Source organism: Bos taurus, chromosome 7 (genome assembly GCF_002263795.3).
Source record: "Bos taurus isolate L1 Dominette 01449 registration number 42190680 breed Hereford chromosome 7, ARS-UCD2.0, whole genome shotgun sequence".
Lineage (NCBI taxonomy): Eukaryota > Metazoa > Chordata > Mammalia > Artiodactyla > Bovidae > Bos > Bos taurus.
Genome location: NC_037334.1, coordinates 62,389,592 through 62,405,418, shown reverse-complemented (window position 1 = coordinate 62,405,418; position 15,827 = coordinate 62,389,592). Strand labels below are relative to the sequence as shown.

General features: G+C 51.4%; 1 protein-coding gene across 3 annotated transcripts in view; it reads left to right on the top strand.

Moving 5' to 3' along the window:
• The first annotated feature begins 622 nt into the window (after positions 1-622).
• Positions 623-15,827, top strand: part of ANXA6 (annexin A6) — a 46,840-nt gene continuing 31,635 nt past the window's right edge. Inside the window, exons 1-4 of one of the 3 annotated variants that reach the window (XM_005209561.5) lie at positions 623-725; positions 9,229-9,313; positions 10,564-10,607; positions 15,482-15,572. In XM_005209561.5, coding sequence (XP_005209618.1) covers positions 10,590-10,607; positions 15,482-15,572 — 109 coding nt within the window. In that variant the 5' untranslated portion in view covers positions 623-725; positions 9,229-9,313; positions 10,564-10,589. The remainder of the gene's footprint in view (positions 726-9,228; positions 9,314-10,563; positions 10,608-15,481; positions 15,573-15,827) is intronic. The other 2 variants (XM_010807429.4, NM_001103224.1) reach the window with 2 other exon arrangements.

The window sequence follows — 15,827 nt, the reverse complement described above, 5'->3', positions numbered from 1 at the left end:
TTCCCCCCACAGCCCCGAATTATAACTACTAGTCTGTCTCCCTTTCCTGGGGACTGTGCGCTCCCCAGAGCAAAGCTGGAGCAAGCGACCCTCCGGAATCACCTGGCCCAGGTTGGAATCCCCGCTCCACAACTTACTAGCTGTGTGACCTTCGTTTAAAAACTGGGCTTCTCTGGGCTCTCCTCTGGAAAGTGGCTAAGTCATGTCACAGACCTGATGAGGCTGTTGAGGAATAGAATTTGATCAGGCAGATTAAATGCTTGGCTTTAACTTTGTTAAGCTTCAAGGTCCTGTTTCTCAACAAAGCTAGGGCGAGCAGTAGGAATTTGGGGGAAAGCGTACAGAACTGGAGTCGGAAGCTCTGACTTTTGGTCCTAAATGGCCGAGTGACCTTGGCCAAGTCCGCCTTCCCTCCAGGTCGCGCGGGTCCCGGGACTGAGCTTGGACGGAGGTTCTCCTGGAGAGGCCCCTCCCGGCCGGTGACATTCTAAGATTCCAGGAGCGATTGAGTTTGGGGATGGGGGAAGGGTGGGGGTGGGGGAGGCGAGGCGAGCCCGATTGGCCCCCGCGCGCCACGTGTCCGGCCCGGGAGCCGAAGACTGTCCTGGCCCGCCCTTGCGCTGCAGCTGCTACAGCTCTGCTAACGGGCTCTGACCCAGCGAGCTCCGCGTCCGCGTGTCGGTCTGCCCTTCTGTCCGTCCGCTACGGGAGGCTTCCGCCGCGGGGTGAGTAGGTTGAGGCTGGAAACGGGATCGCTCCAGCGGAGCCCCCCCACCCAACTCATTGCGGGAGGTGGAGGGGGTGGGGGTTGTAGGGACCTGAAGGGACAGCCGTAAACGCCCAGTCATCGCTGACCCACGCCTGCCGCCGGCTCCGGGGAGGGGCGCGGGGACCGGGAACTCGAGGGCGCGGTAACCCGAAAGGGTCGCGGGCAGCACGTGTCTGGGGCAGCGCAGTGGAGCAAATCCACGGCCGCAGGCGGGGAAGCGGAGGCGGAGGGCGCGCGGGCTGCGGCTTGGAAAGGAGAAAAGGAGAGGAGGAGGGAGGGGACAGGGGGTGCTGCTCTGCAGAGGGTGTGGAGGAGGGGCGGGGGGCCCCGGGACCCCTGCCGTGCGGGGCTTGAGAGACTTTGAAGGCCCGGGGTTGGAGGCACCTGGGTGGGGGTTTAAGGGCCCGCAGGGAAGGGTGTGGCTGGAGCCGAAGACTGGGCAAAAAGAATCAGACCCTGCGGCTGCACCTGAAATGGCTTGTGTGTGTCCCCGAGGGAGGGCCCTTTGTGTGCTGACCGACGAGGGGCAGGCTGTCCACAATTCAGGGCCCCGTGGACCCGCCCGCCCTCTAGGGACCACTCCTCTCTTCTAGAGGAGACTCCCAGCTGGGCTCCAGGGGCCTTGTGATGGCGTGGAGGCCCCACCCTTCCTCCTGATCCCCTCAGTCCAGGGTTGGCCTTTCCAAAGCTTGGGGGCCTCAGATGACACCTCATATACTAGCATGGGTGTGATTTTCCCTGAATCCAATCCTGGCTCCACCAGCAGCTTGCAGTGTGACCTTGAAGCCCTAGCATGCCCTTTCTGAGCCTCAGTTTCTGTCTCCAAGTCCAGAACTGAAAAACCCAGCCCCTCTCAGAGGAAGCAATGGCTGTGAAAATTGATTTGTCGGCTGCAGAGAATGATGACAGATTTGGGAAGTCTTGATAACAAGCTTGGGAAGCTTGGCCTACCCAGCTCGGCCTAGCAAGGGGAAGGGGCGGGGTGTGGTCCTTTGCTTCCTCCCTCCCCTTCCTTTCCTCTGAACCTTGGTGGGTCTTCACCGACAATTCCAAATTTGGACATAGGCCCCGGAGTTTGTAAAAGAGCTCTGGTTTCCCTGGTCCACCCTTTCCTCTCACTTCCTCTTCCTCCCCTACCCAAAGCACACCTTAAATTGCCGGCCGCACTGACCCAGCCTGTTATCATGACCTGCTTAGCCTCCACTTTGGAGGTGAATGGCCTCCCAGTTTCAGTTGTCATGGACCCTGCCCTTCTGGCTGACAAGCTCTGCACCAAGGCAGAGGGCACTGGCCTAGGGGTCAGTGAAAAGTTGGGTCACAGTTCCAGGTCGGGGTCCTTGGGCAAATCCCTTCCCGCTCTGTGCGTTAGTTACCCTTCTGTAGGAAAGTCTGCTGAACTGACTGACTGCCTCTTGCTGCGCTGGTGGTCTAGGATTCAACTGTTCTGAGCCTTAGGATTGTGGGGAATAGGGTGGGGCAGAGGCACCCATCCCCCTGGGCAGCTGTGACAGTCACTCATCCATCTTTCTTTGCCTTCCACTCTTTGTTCCTGAGGCCCAGGCTGCTGGGATACAGAAAATATTTGTGGTTTCTGGGTAAGGGCCGCAGCTGTTACTGAAGCAGACTCTGTCTTGGAGTGTGCAGAAGAGGGGGCTGCCCCTGGGAAGCCAGGGACCTGGCCTGTTGGGCTCATTCCTGAGACGGGGTCGGGGAGCTCTGCAGTGTTGGGTGCCCGCCAGCGTCTGGAACATCTGCACTGCAGCACCCAGAGGCGCTCCAGCCACACCCAGCCCCAGCCTCTGCCTTGCACTAGCCAGCGGGGCCCCAGGCACACTACTACCGCTCTGGGCCTTAGTCCCCTTCCTCTTTAGAGGGATAAGAGCTGTGCTCAGGGGACCCGGCTGGTCAAATGGTTTGCAGCTGCTGGGTCTTCATGCACCATTCTAGAATTTTCCACAGAGGTCCAGTCATGTCCCCAACCTCACCCCACCCAACCCCTCCAAGATGCTTCCTGGGTGAGGACAAAGCACAGGATGTGGTCTCGACCCTGATTTTCAACTTGCCTGTTCCTCTAGCTCCATCTCAAAAGAGGAGAAGAAGTCTTGGGTCAGGGAGCCTTTATTCATCCTTTAAAACGTGTTAGTTTGGAATCCAGCCACACTCCCTTTCCTTTTGGGGTTGAGAAGCTCTCCCCAGAGACTGGCTAAGGAGGAATGCCTGAGCTTGGGTTCTCTGAGCCTCAGATCCCGCATCTGTAAAATGAGGGTGAGGTTGATATTCACCCTCACGAGATTATAAAATGGCTGCTGCTGCTAAGTCGCTTCAGTCGTGTCCGACTCTGTGCGACCCCATAGACGGCAGCCCACCAGGCTCCCCCGTCCCTGGGATTCGCCAGGCAAGAACACTGGAGTGGGTTGCCATTTCCTTCTCCAATTATAAAATGGCAGATGTGAAAAAGTGTTTTGTAAACTGAGAGCGCCCTGCCCAGAGAATCAGGTGCTACTGCTAGAATCTCAGAAGGGTGTGGTGCTTGAGGAAACAGATGACCTGAGCCTCGGGTTCCTCATCTACAAAACGGGTGTTTTTGTAAATAATAATAAAATAGTAACTTCTATTATTTATTGAACCTTCTAACTTACCAGATCTTGGCTGAACCCTTGATATATTGGATGCTGTTACCATGCCCTTTCTGCATATGTGTAAACTCAGTTATCAGATGTTTGGGGTAGAAAGAGCACTAACATTTACATAGGGTGTCCTGTGTTCCAGGATGTCTTCTAAGCACTGTTGTTGTTCTTTAGTCACTAAGTTGTGTCCGACTCTTTTGTGACCCTATGGACTGTAGCCCACCAGGCTCCTCTGTCCTTTGGGTTTCCCAGGCAAGAAGACTGCAGTGGGTAGCCATTCCCTTCTCCAGGGGACTTCCCTATCCAGGGATCAAACCCGTGTCTTCTGCAGTGCAGGTGGATTCTTTACCTCTGAACCGCCTGGGAAGCCCCCTTCTAAGCTCTAGATATGTGTTAACTTTTTTCACGCTCACCACAACTCCTCTGAGGTAGGCACTATTTTATCCCCTATTTTACATTTGAAGCTAAGTACATGCCCAAGGCCACTCAAGCTCCTCAACGGCAGATCGGGCTCCAGTCTCGGGCAGTCTGGCTCCTGCCTGTGTGCTGGGAGACACTGTGCTTTGTTGTTGCTCACGAAAGTGGCCTGAACTGGGATTCAAACCCAGGCCAGTCCAACTCCAAACCTAGGCCATCCCAGATTGTCTCCTGGGCCCTTATCCTGCCTGAGGATCAATGGTTCTGGGTCACAAGAGGGGAAGACACTGCTCTCTAAGAAATCCGAGTGCTGTGAGCTAGGGGGTGTGCCCGGGCACAGGGCCAGGAAAGGCATTTACTCTGGCTTCATTAAGGCAGGTCCTGGCAGGGGGAGGGGCTAGCCCTTGGTGTCTTCCTGCAGACTGTGGTGGGGAGGAGCCATCAGGAAAGGAGAAAGGGGAGGATCTAGGTTTTGTAGCCCAGGGGCCTCCAAGAGGGGTGTGCAGACCCTGGGAAACACTAAAGATGATTTCCTGGGATGCCAGAGGAAACTGTTAGGCCTCTTACTATATATGTTTTTAATCTCATGCTCAAACAGTTTATCGTAAAGAATGATGTTTTTTTTTCTTCTGTTACTGGTGGTATATGTGGTCAAAAAAAAAAAAATGCAGGTCACCGCACAAAAATTTGTCAGCTTCATCGAGGTGGGAGATTCATCTGTCCTTTCATCTTTTTTACCCCCCAGCTCCTGCCAATGGGCATGCAGGAGGCACTCAATATATAGGTTTTGAAAAATGAGGCCCTGCTTAATCACTAATGTTTTGTATGAGCGGGGAAAGTTGCTTAACCCCTCAAGTAATTTCCTGTCCTGGCTGTATAATGAGTTTGAAAACTGATTGGCAAGATGATTTCTTTTTATTCTATGATTTTTTTCAAAGGAGTCACTAAAGCGTGGAAATTACTCAGTATCTTTCACTCAACAATCCTTATAAACCACCCTTGGTAGTAGGGGGTGCATTAAGGAAACATACACATTGATTTTCAGGAAAAGGTAAAAAGGTAAAGTGATTCAACCTTTATATCACTCACACAGATATAAAAATGATCATGTGCAAAAGATTTTATTCTATTCAGTAATCAATGACTGGCCCAGGCAGATGTTAGAACCAGCTCAGAAGAGAATAAGTAGTTGCTTTTATATCAAAAGGAATGTGCAAATGGAGGTAAACGGGTTTTTCCACCAGAGGTGGGGGAGGGGAAAGGGAGGGAAATCCACCCAGCTTTTTATCAGAGAGGACAGAATGAGCATGTCTCTAAGAATTGTGTTTTTATAGATTTTTTTTCCCCTTGTAATACCTTGAAGACAAACAGCCTCCATCTAATTGAGGAATGATAAATCCACAGCAGTTGACCCAAGCCTCTCACGAGTAGATGGTTTCAGAGTCACGCTGTGGTTCAAAGGTGGGAAAAGTCCCTCTTGGCTTCCTAGAAGAGTTAGAGTCACTTAGGAAAGTTTTCAAAAATTTCAAAAGCCCAGGCCTCATCTGTGGCCTGTTGAGTCTCCAGAGGTGGTCTTATGCTTTGCTAAGTTTGAAAAACTCCCCAGGAGGTTATTAATGAAGTCAGAATTGAAAAAGCACAGATTTTGACGCCAGAAGACTAGTTAGAAAGTGCTAGTGAAAGTGGAAAGTGCTAGTGGAAGCTGGTTTAGGGGGAAAGAGGGTGTGGTGGTGGGTGAGGAGGAAGAGGAGGGCAAGCAAATCAGGAAGGATGTCAAGGGCCTTGAATGCCGAGCTCAGAGGGCCTACATTGAAGAAGGCCTTTGGAGAGGAGTGGGCAGTCCCTTGGGCACTCCTGGGGCACAGAGGTTTGGGTGATTTTTTTGCATGATTTTCCAGATTATTTATAAAATTTTCCTCAATTTGCCCTTACCCTCCACACCTGACCTCATACTCAACATCTCTCTCCTCCCCAAAGTGCACTCAATTCCTCCAAAGCCGGCAGGCTGCGTTTTGAAGACAGAAGTGCTTTTTCTCGTGCTGGTGCTTCTTCTCCCCTCTTTCTTCTCCTTCCTCTGCTTCATTCCATTGAGTCCATATTCTTGACTTTGTACTTCTGTCAGCCTCTATCCCTAATACGCATCTTTAACTTTATATGTGCATGCGGCTGCTGCTAAGCACTTCAGTTGTGTCCGACTCTGTGCGACCCCATAGACGGCAGCCCACCAGGCTCCCCCGTCCCTGGGATTCTCCAGGCAAGAGCACTGGAGTGGGTTGCCATTTCCTTCTCCAATGCATGAAAGGAAAAGGGAAAGTGAAGTCGCTCAGTCGTGTCCGACTCTTCGCGACCCCATGGACTGCAGCCCACCAGGCTCCTCCGCCCATGTATAGCAGACATAAAAATGGAGCATGAAAGGACAAGATCAACTTGTTATTTTTATCTGTCTGTTTGGTTGTGCCAGGTCTTAGATGAGGCACTCGGGATCTTTAGCTACGTCTTGTGAACTCTCTGTTGTAGCGTGTGGAATCTAGTTCCCTGACCAAGGATTAAACCTGTGCCCCCTGCATTGGGAACTCAGATTCATAGCCACCGGACCACCAGGGAAGTCCCAAGATCAATTTAAAAAGTTGTAAGTTGTAGTATTCTCATCCTGCAGCCCAATGGATCATTGTGTCTGGTACCCCACTTTGGAGACCACTGCTCTAATGACACTAATAATCACTGCTCTAATGATTATTTTAACAGAAGCTAAGTAAGTAAGTGAAGTCGCTCAGTCGTGTCCAACTCTTTGCGACCTCATGGGCTGTAGCCTACCAGGCTCCTCTGTCCATGGCATTTTCCAGGCAATAGTACTGGAGTGGATTGCCATTTCCTTCTCCAGCGGATCTTCCCGACCCAGGGACCGAACCCGGGTCTCCCGCATTGTAGACAGATGCTCTACCGTCTGAGCCACCAGGGAAGTCCGCTTACCAGAAGCTAGCACCACTAATTCAACATTTACTCTGCACGTCACCATGCTAAGTATTTTACCTGCCTTACTTTATTGAATATTCACAAAAACCTTATGAGATTATCATTTAGAGACGAAGAAACTGAGTAAGAGAGAAATGATGCAATTCACCCATGGCCATGAGCAGTTAGAATTTGAATGTAGGCTGTGACTGCAAAGCCTGCAGTCTTAATTACAAAATGCCATGCTGTGTCCTTTGTAAATGTTTGGGATTTTATTTTGTAGATGTGGAAATTGAGATTCATGTTTAGGTAACTTACAAAGTTATAAATTGCTAGGGGGTAAAGCTGTGACTGAGTCTGACCTCCAAGCCCATGCCTATTGCAGGACTTGGACGAGACTTTCTGTCTGGTTCTCGGTTTCTGCAATGCTCTAGTTGGGTGTTGGTGGTCGAGCCAGCCCTGGTATTCTGTACCCCGGAGTGTTCCTCCTGGAGTCAGTCCTGTTTGCTGGCAGCCTGAAGGACTAAGGCAGGAGGTAGTCACAGAAGCACAAGGCCAGGAGGCCACTCTGCCTTGAATGGGTTTCTGGAATGATCTGTCCTGATGAACCTGCCTGGAAATCCATGTCTGAAGAGATTCAGAGCTTCTGGGAGGAGAGAGGCACCAGTGTAGAGTGGCCATACCTGCCAGTCTTGATAAGCTATTTCAACCAAGATGATGAAACTTGCATATTGAGGGTAGGATGGGGATAGAGAGGAGTCCTGTGGCCTTGGGGGAGAACTCTCCTAGGACTGATGTTCTGAGATTCTGCTGTGAGAATCCCTGGATGGTATCTGCAAAAATCTCTCACACCCACACTTCCGGTTTTCCCAAAGATGGAGTAACATTGTCCACATTTTGCTGATGAAGAAACTGAGGTTGAGAGAGGCAACCTGGCTTGTCTGAGCTTGTCTGAACAGAGGGGCAGGCTGGGAACCGAACCTGGGTCTTTTCCTTTGGCCTCTTCCTCACGTCCTATTGCAGCGAGGGCTCACTGCTATGTGGAGGCTTGTGATGACCTGAATATGGGAGGCGGAGAGGTGGGCCATTGTCTGGGCCTGACATGCCTTTATCTTTGTCTAGAAAGTGAGGGACTTGAAGCAGTGGGTTGTTAGATCTGGGATTCTGAAACACTGGATGTAAAACATTTATTCAGGCAACTTGAGAAGTGTGGTCTGGGTCACCCTGGAAGGGATCAGAGCCCCTTGTAAAGCCTCCATGGCGCCTCTGTGATTAGCTCCAGAGCTTCCCCCAGCCCTCAGAGGAGGGGCTGTCGAAGCTCAGCTCCCTTGAACTGCACTCAGAACATGCAGTTCTGGACGATGTTTGCTTTCTATGTATACACAAGACATGCGCTCGCTAGAGGCACACACAAACTGCTCTCAAAACCCAGAGCATTTTCCCCAAGACTTGGAGGCCCCTCCTCTGAGCCATCCAGATGGGCCTGGGCTGCCGCCAGCTGCTAAAGTTTCCAGCAACAAGGCCAAAGGAAAATGCTTTGAAGCTGGAGATGCAGGTGACTTCCTGCCCCTCCTGTGGTCCCTTTCCTCTGCTGACCTTGGTGCTCCCTCACATTTGCCCACACTGTCCCCCTGGCCTAGGGAAACCCAGAGCTGGCTCCTGGTTGAACCTCGGGGTAGATGTGGGCTCCCTACCCGCTGGGAGAGTTTCCATTTCCTGAGGCGAGCTCAATTTTGTACCAGAGGGCCCCTGGTTGTCATGGAAACAGCAGGGTTTCCTCAAGCTCCGCTCTGAGCTCTCTGCGGTTACAGGCAAATCGCTGCCCTCTGCTCTTCACTCAAGTCTGTCTGCTAACTGGTTTGGGGGACTTGAATTCAGGCAGTAGGGACACATAGATAAACACGACAGAGCCCTGTCCTTAGCATATCACCCAGCACACTGAAGGCCACCACTTCCTGAGAACACATCTCTGCCTGGCCTTGACATAAGTTGAGTCTCATCCTCCAACTCCCCAAGGCAGGAAGGGGAAAGCCCCAGTTTTGTACTTAAGATAACCTTGAATTCAGAGATGAGCAATGTGCCCAAAGTCACATGGCGAGATAGTGACAAAATGGACTTGAGTCCAGGTCTGTCTGTCTGACTCCAAACCTGTGTTCCCACTCTCTTGCAGGTCTCCAGTGGCCCCAGAGTGAGAGCAGGATTATGCGCTGAGATCAGGGGCTGGGGGTGTAGGCTGGGGGTGATGGTATGTGAAGACCTGGGAAGCAGGCAGATTAAGCATCTCCTTCGTTTATACCCTCTCTTCTGGTTCAGCTCCCTGTGGGGTCTTACTGAATTTAAGTCTGATAAGAGTTTGTTACTTTTACTTTTAAAAAGTAATACATAGACCTGATTTAAAAAGATCAAATTGTACCGTCCCAATTAAATGGAAAGCCTAGTCCTTCTTTCTTCTCTAATCCCAAGGTTGCATCTCTTCCATCTCTGCCCATCTGCCAAGAGGGCTTCGTAGCCCAGCCCCTCCACCCTTCTCTTCCCCTTTCCAAAGCAGGTAACATTCCCTTTTGCATTTCTTTTGGGGTAAGATATGTTTGTTTCTTATTCCTCCCCTGTAGATTCTGTGTCCTGACACCGCTTTCGATGAGATTGGGTGTCCTGTTTGTTCGTTCTCCACCCTCACCCATGGTCTGTCCCATCAGAGAAAAACCCGAAGTCTTCACAGTGGCCTCAAGCACTGGTCCCTTGATGCCACATCCTACCAGTGCCCCCACCCCACGCCCTGCCACCATACTAGCCACACTGAGCTCCTTGACCTCACTGCCCTCAGGGAGCAACATGGTTCATGATACCTCCAAACGCTCGAAGGGGGGTGACAGCAGGTGACCCACTTTCGTGAAAGCGAAGTCGCTCAGTCGTGTCCGACTCTTAGCGACCCCATGGACTGCAGCCTACCAGGCTTCTCCAACCATGGGATTTTCCAGGCAAGAGTACTGGAGTGGGGTGCCATTGCCTTCTCCAACATATCTGTATATTCTTTTTCAAATTTTTTTCCATTATGTGTTATCACAAGATATTAACTATATAGTAGGTCCTTCTTTATCTATTTTGTATGTAGTAATTCAGTTTTGGAGAAGGCAATGGCACCCCACTCCAGTACCCTTGCCTGGAAAATCCCATGGACGGAGGAGCCTGGTGAGCTGCAGTCCATGGGGTCGCTAAGAGTCGGACATGACTGAGTGACTTCACTTTCACTTTTCATTTACATGCATTGGAGAAGGAAATGGCAACCCACTCCAGTGTTCTTGCCTGGAGAATCCCAGGGACGGGGGAGCCTGGTGGGCTGCCGTCTATTTAACCTGTATGATCTTGGACAAATTGTTTAACCTCCCCATCCTCAGTTTCCTCCTCTATGAGAAAAGGGACTTTGGTGCCAGAAAGGATGGCTGGAAGGGTTAGGTGAGACAGCATCTGGGAAAGTGCCCTGCATGGCCTGGAGGAATTGTTCTGGTCAGTGGTCATGTCCTCTCTTCCTCTTCCAAATTCTCCCAGTTCTGGGAGTCTTTCCCATCATGGTGTGAACACCTGGACCCTAAAGAGTCCATCTATTATCCTCCCAAAAATGTGCCTGTCCCTGAGCCACATCTCTGGCTGTGATTTAACCTGAAGGGCTGGAAGCAATTGAGAAAGAGCAGGCGGAGCACATTCTCCCTTGGGAGGAAGGAAAGGAGGGGAAATCTGGGGGAGAGAATAGAGGGAGTCAGAGTGCAGAGGCATCTCACAGCATTTCTTTTTCCTCCGCAGTGTTTTCTGCTGCAGAACCTGAGACCATGGCCAAACCAGCACAGGTAAGGAGGTTCTCCCCTTTCTGTAGTACTTCCCGTGGGCCTGGGCTCTTCCTGGAGTCACTTGCTTCGATACAGATCCCCAGTACCATCAGTTTGAAAGGAGCTGAAGAGGGTCTCAGGGTTTGCTTGCTCCTATTACAAGTCACAGCTCTTTCAGATGCAAGTGACCAATGAGAACACACAACATCCTAAACACAAAGTGTGTGTGTTGGCTCACATGACTGAGAAGCCCAGGGCTTCAGGTCTGGCTGGATCCAGGGGCCCACCTGATATTGTCAGGATTCTGCCTCCATGAACTGGGTCTCATCTGGGTGGCTTCATTCTTGGACAGATTCTTCCTTGATTTCTCATACTAGCTACCGGAAGCTCTAGGCTTCCCTTCTGCTTCCTGGGCAACATGCAGGAAACAACATAATTTATACCACATGATTCCAGGGGAAGTCCTGGGTTTGGTTTTCATTGGCTGGGCCTGGGTAACTTGGATCTGGCGGAGTCCCCGCCATGCAGCCATCTCTCTGAGTCACGTCGCTTCAGCTTCTGAGAGGCCTCAGGATGCCTGCCCGAGCAGCAGCCTGCATGCAGTCCAGGGTCCCAGCTGCTCATCAGCTGGCCTCAGGGCCTGCTGAATATTTCAGGGTGGAAAGTCCTTTCTCCTCCTCTCTCCCCTCCCTTTGCAGGGTACAGGGCCAGGAAACTGTCTGCTGGGGGAGTGGCAGGCAGTCAGGGTGAGGTGAAGGAGTAGTGTTGGCCACGCAGGTGGCGCTTGGAAATGGCAAATTCACCAGGTTGGTGTGAGAATGACTGACGGTTGGAAACCTGGGCGATCTGAAGGACTGTTCCTGCATGTCTAAATGTGACCAGTGCTGGGGTCCCTGGAGCCCCCCTCTCCCAGTGGCTGTGATCCTGCTGGCAGGCTATTTATTATCATTGTGCAAAGACCACAGAGGGAGAAAGACTGCCATGCTGCAGGCCAAGCCCACCGCTAAGGGAGCCTTTTGACTGGGACTTGTGTCTGCAGTTCTCAAGAGGCAGGTCAGGTGGTCTGGTATTCCCATCTCTTGAAGAATTTTCCACAGTTTATTGTGATCCACACAGTCAAAGGCTTTGGCATAGTCAATAAAGCAGAAATAGATGTTTTTCTGGAACTCTCTTGCTTTTTCCATGATCCAGCGGATGTTGGCAATTTGATCTCTGGTTCCTCTGCCTTTTCTAAAACCAGCTTTAACATCAGGAAGTTCACAGTTCACATATTGCTGAAGCCTGGGTTGGAGAATTTTGAGCATTACTTTACTAGCATGTGAGATAAGTGCAATTGTATGGTAGTTTGAGCATTCTTTGGCATTGCCTTTCTTTGGGATCGGAATGTCCTTTTCCAGTCCTGTGGCCACTGCTGAGTTTTCCAAATTTGCTGGCTTATTGAGTGCAGCACTTTCACAGCATCATCTTTCAGGATTTGGAATAGCTCAATTGGAATTCCATCACCTCCACTAACTTTGTTCATAGTGATGCTTCCTAAGGCCCACTTGACTTCACATTCCAGGATGTCTGGCTCTAGGTGAGTGATCACACCATTGTGATTATCTGGGTCGTGAAGATCTAATTTGTACAGTTCTTCTGTGTATTCTTGCCACCTCTTCTTGATATCTTCTGCTTCTGTTAGGTCCATACCATTTCTGTCCTTTATCGAGCCCATCTTTGCATGAAATGTTCCCTTGGTATCTCTAATCTGTATGCAGGTCAGGAAGCAACAGTTAAAACTGGACATGGAACAACAGACTGGTTCCAAATAGGAAAAGAAGTACGTCAAGGCTGTATATTGTCACCCTGCTTATTTAACTTATATGCAGAGTACATCATGAGAAATGCTGGACTGGAAGAAACACAAGCTGGAATCAAGATTGCTGGGAGTAATATCAATAACCTCAGATATGCAGATGACACCACCCTTATGGCAGAAAGTGAAGAGGAACTCAAAAGCCTCTTGATGAAAGTGAAAGTGGAGAGTGAAAAAGTTGGCTTAAAGCTCAACATTCAGAAAACAAAGATCATGGCATCCAGTCCCATCACTTCATGGGAAATAGATGGGGAAACAGTGGAAACACTGTCAGACTTTATTTTTCTGGGCTCCAAAATCACTGCAGATGGTGACTGCAGCCATGAAATTAAAAGATGCTTACTCCTTGGAAGGAAAGTTATGACCAACCTAGATAGCATATTCAAAAGCAGAGACATTACTTTGCCAACAAAGGTTCGTCTAGTCAAGGCTGTGGTTTTTCCTGTGGTCATGTATGGATGTGAGAGTTGGACTGTGAAGAAGGCTGAGGGCCGAAGAATTGATGCTTTTGAACTGTGGTGTTGGAGAAGACTCTTGAGAGTCCCTTGGACAGCAAGGAGATCCAACCAGTCCATTCTGAAGGAGATCAGCCCTGGGATTTCTTTGGAAGGAATGATGCTAAAGCTGAAACTCCAGTACTTTGGCCACCTCATGCGAAGAGTTGACTCATTGGAAAAGACTCTGATGCTGGGAGGGATTGGGGGCAGGAGGAGAAGGGGACGACAGAGGATGAGATGGCTGGATGGCATCACTGACTCGATGGACGTGAGTCTGAGTGAACTCCGGGAGTTGGTGATGGACAGGGAGGCCTGGCGTGCTGCAATTCATGGGGTCACAAAGAGTCGGACACAACTGAGCGACTGAACTGAACTGAACTGTGTCTGCAGTTAGACTTCTCTGCTCCATACAGCCTCATCTTTCAGCTGCAGCCTCTGTCTCCACCCTGGGGTGAGGAGGGGCAGGGCCCGGAGGGAAGGTGGCAACTTGCTGCCAGGACCTCTGCCCTTCCTCCAGGGGGCTCTGCTGCCATCTTGCCCTCTTCTCCTTCCTTCCCGGCCACTTACAGTCCCACCGTCTTGGCAGCTTTGGACATCCGCGTAAGCACTGCAGAGTCTGGGCCCGCCTCCCTGAGTGCCCTGCTTGCTCTTAGCTCTGGGCCTCTGCCATACTGCTTCTCTGTGTGAAGCCTCTCCTTCCCTCCCCCTGGGCCAGCTGTTGCTCATCCTTTAGCGCTCTACTCGACTTAGACTTCCCTTCCAGGAAGTCTTCTTTGATCTGCTCTGGGTGTATTCACAGGCACATATCCGCCCGCACACCTGTCTACCTAAGAAGCCAGTAGAGTGCCTAGTTGTGCCAAGCCCTGAGCTAGGTGCTGGGGTGACATAAGTGGGCAAGACAGACTCTCGTGGAGCTTTCAAAGGGGAGTGTCTCTTTTCTGGTCCAGGCAGTTGGCCTGTGTTACTCTTTCCTTCTCTGCCCAGCAGTGTGATTAGGTTGCAGGGGATTCACGGGTGGCGGGAAGGGAGCCGTGTCCCTTTCTGGTCGTCCGTTCTGCCAGAACTTTAAATAGCACTTCTGTGCCCATGCATGCAAGCCTCGAAGGAGCCAGCAATGGCAGACATAAACCACAGGGCCCCTGAGTGCCTGGCCAGGCCCTGCGGTGTGGGCGCTGGGAGACCCAGGAGATGGTCCAGAGGCTCACGGGCTCCCATGCGCTTCTTATTGTTTCAAACAGGATTATGTGAGCCACCCCACCCATTCCGATCCCCTCGTCCAGCTTGAATCTCCCTCCACTGTTTCCCGGCATTCCTTTGCCCCTCTAGTGGAGTATTTATTACTAGCTCTATGCTAATTTGTAGGCTAGTCTCTCTCCTCCCCTGGGTTGGAAACTCATGAAAGTCAGGCCTGGGTCTTCTTTCTCCCATAATCTTCAACCCTTCGTGTAGCGCCTGGCACAGGCTAAGTGCCCAGTCACCCGGCGGTGTGCCTAGTGCCCCAGGCTCTGGCATCCTCCACTCTCTCAGCTCTTGGTTGCTCTCTGGGCCCCATGGTTCTCAGGGCTGTGTGTCTGACCCACATCTGACTTCTCTGTGAACAGCCCTTTGTGCATTCAGGTTTAACATCTAAGATTCACTCCCCACCTTTGCCCCAACAACCCAGCCAGCTTGTCCTCAGATGCCAGCTCACGGCTCAGTTTACTGGGCCTAGAAGAGCGGCACCTCGTCTGGGCAGATTCTGAGCGTGACTCTGGGCCTCCCACTCTGGGCCAAGGCACCCCACTCCCCCCTGGAAGCTGGCAGCTGCAAGGTTTCTGGAGCTGGAGAACAAAGGGTCATTGGACAGAGATGTGGGTTCTGTGTGACCCCAGCAAGTGGCTTCCCTTTGTGGGGCTCGGTTTCTTTGTTTCTGTGACAGAGAGCATCTTAAGTGCTTCTATAAAATGCTATAATAATCAAATTTATAAAGGTGAAAGGGCTTTCTACACCGCAGAGAGACATAAGCACATGAGGGGCTCTTGTTTGTTTTGCAGAAACCATTCCCACCCCCTGCACTCTGTCTGGGCTCTTATCTCTCCCAGGTTCTGGGAAAGTGGTGCAGAGCTGGGGGCTTGGCTGAGCCTTCCTGCCACAGGGAAAAGGCACTGTCCTTGGGGCAGGTGGTGGCAGGAGGTACGGGGAGAGCCCTCCCTACCCTGGTTGCGGCTTTCTGTAGCCGGCTCTCCACTTTAGGGGCAGGGAGCTGAGCCACTGTCCAGGTGAGCGGTCGCGGTCTGGGGTGAGGCAGTGCAGGTGAAGATGGAGAGACGTGGCAGATTCTGTCGCATCGTCTTTGTTCAGTCCAAAGACTGTGAAAACACACTCTGGCTCTTGCCATGCCGTTATGGAGACTGAGTTTGGGGATTTGTAACGAATATCTGAGCATTCTAGGAGCAGCAGGGACTTTTATCCCATGGCCAGGGTTGGGAGGTAAGCTGGGGTTAGGGCTGGGAGCCCCATTCAGGGCCAGGTCAGCAGCTCACCCTCTGCTCGTCTCTCCACAGGGTGCCAAGTACCGGGGCTCCATTCGTGACTTCCCCGACTTCAACCCCAGCCAGGATGCCGAGACTCTGTACAATGCCATGAAGGGCTTTGGTGGGTGCTCAGCCACTGTGGGGAAAGGGACCCACAGGAAAGGAAGCAGGATTCACCTAGGCTTGGGGGTGTCCCCCCCTTTTGGTTATTCAGTCATTCTTTTGTCTCTCTTTTTTGGCCATGATACTTGGCATGCGGGATCTAAGTTCCCCAACCCGTGACTGAACCTGGGCCCCTGCAGTGGAAGTGCAGAATCCTAACCAGTGGACTGCCAGCACATTCCCTTGTCTCTTCTTTTTATAATTTTATAATGGA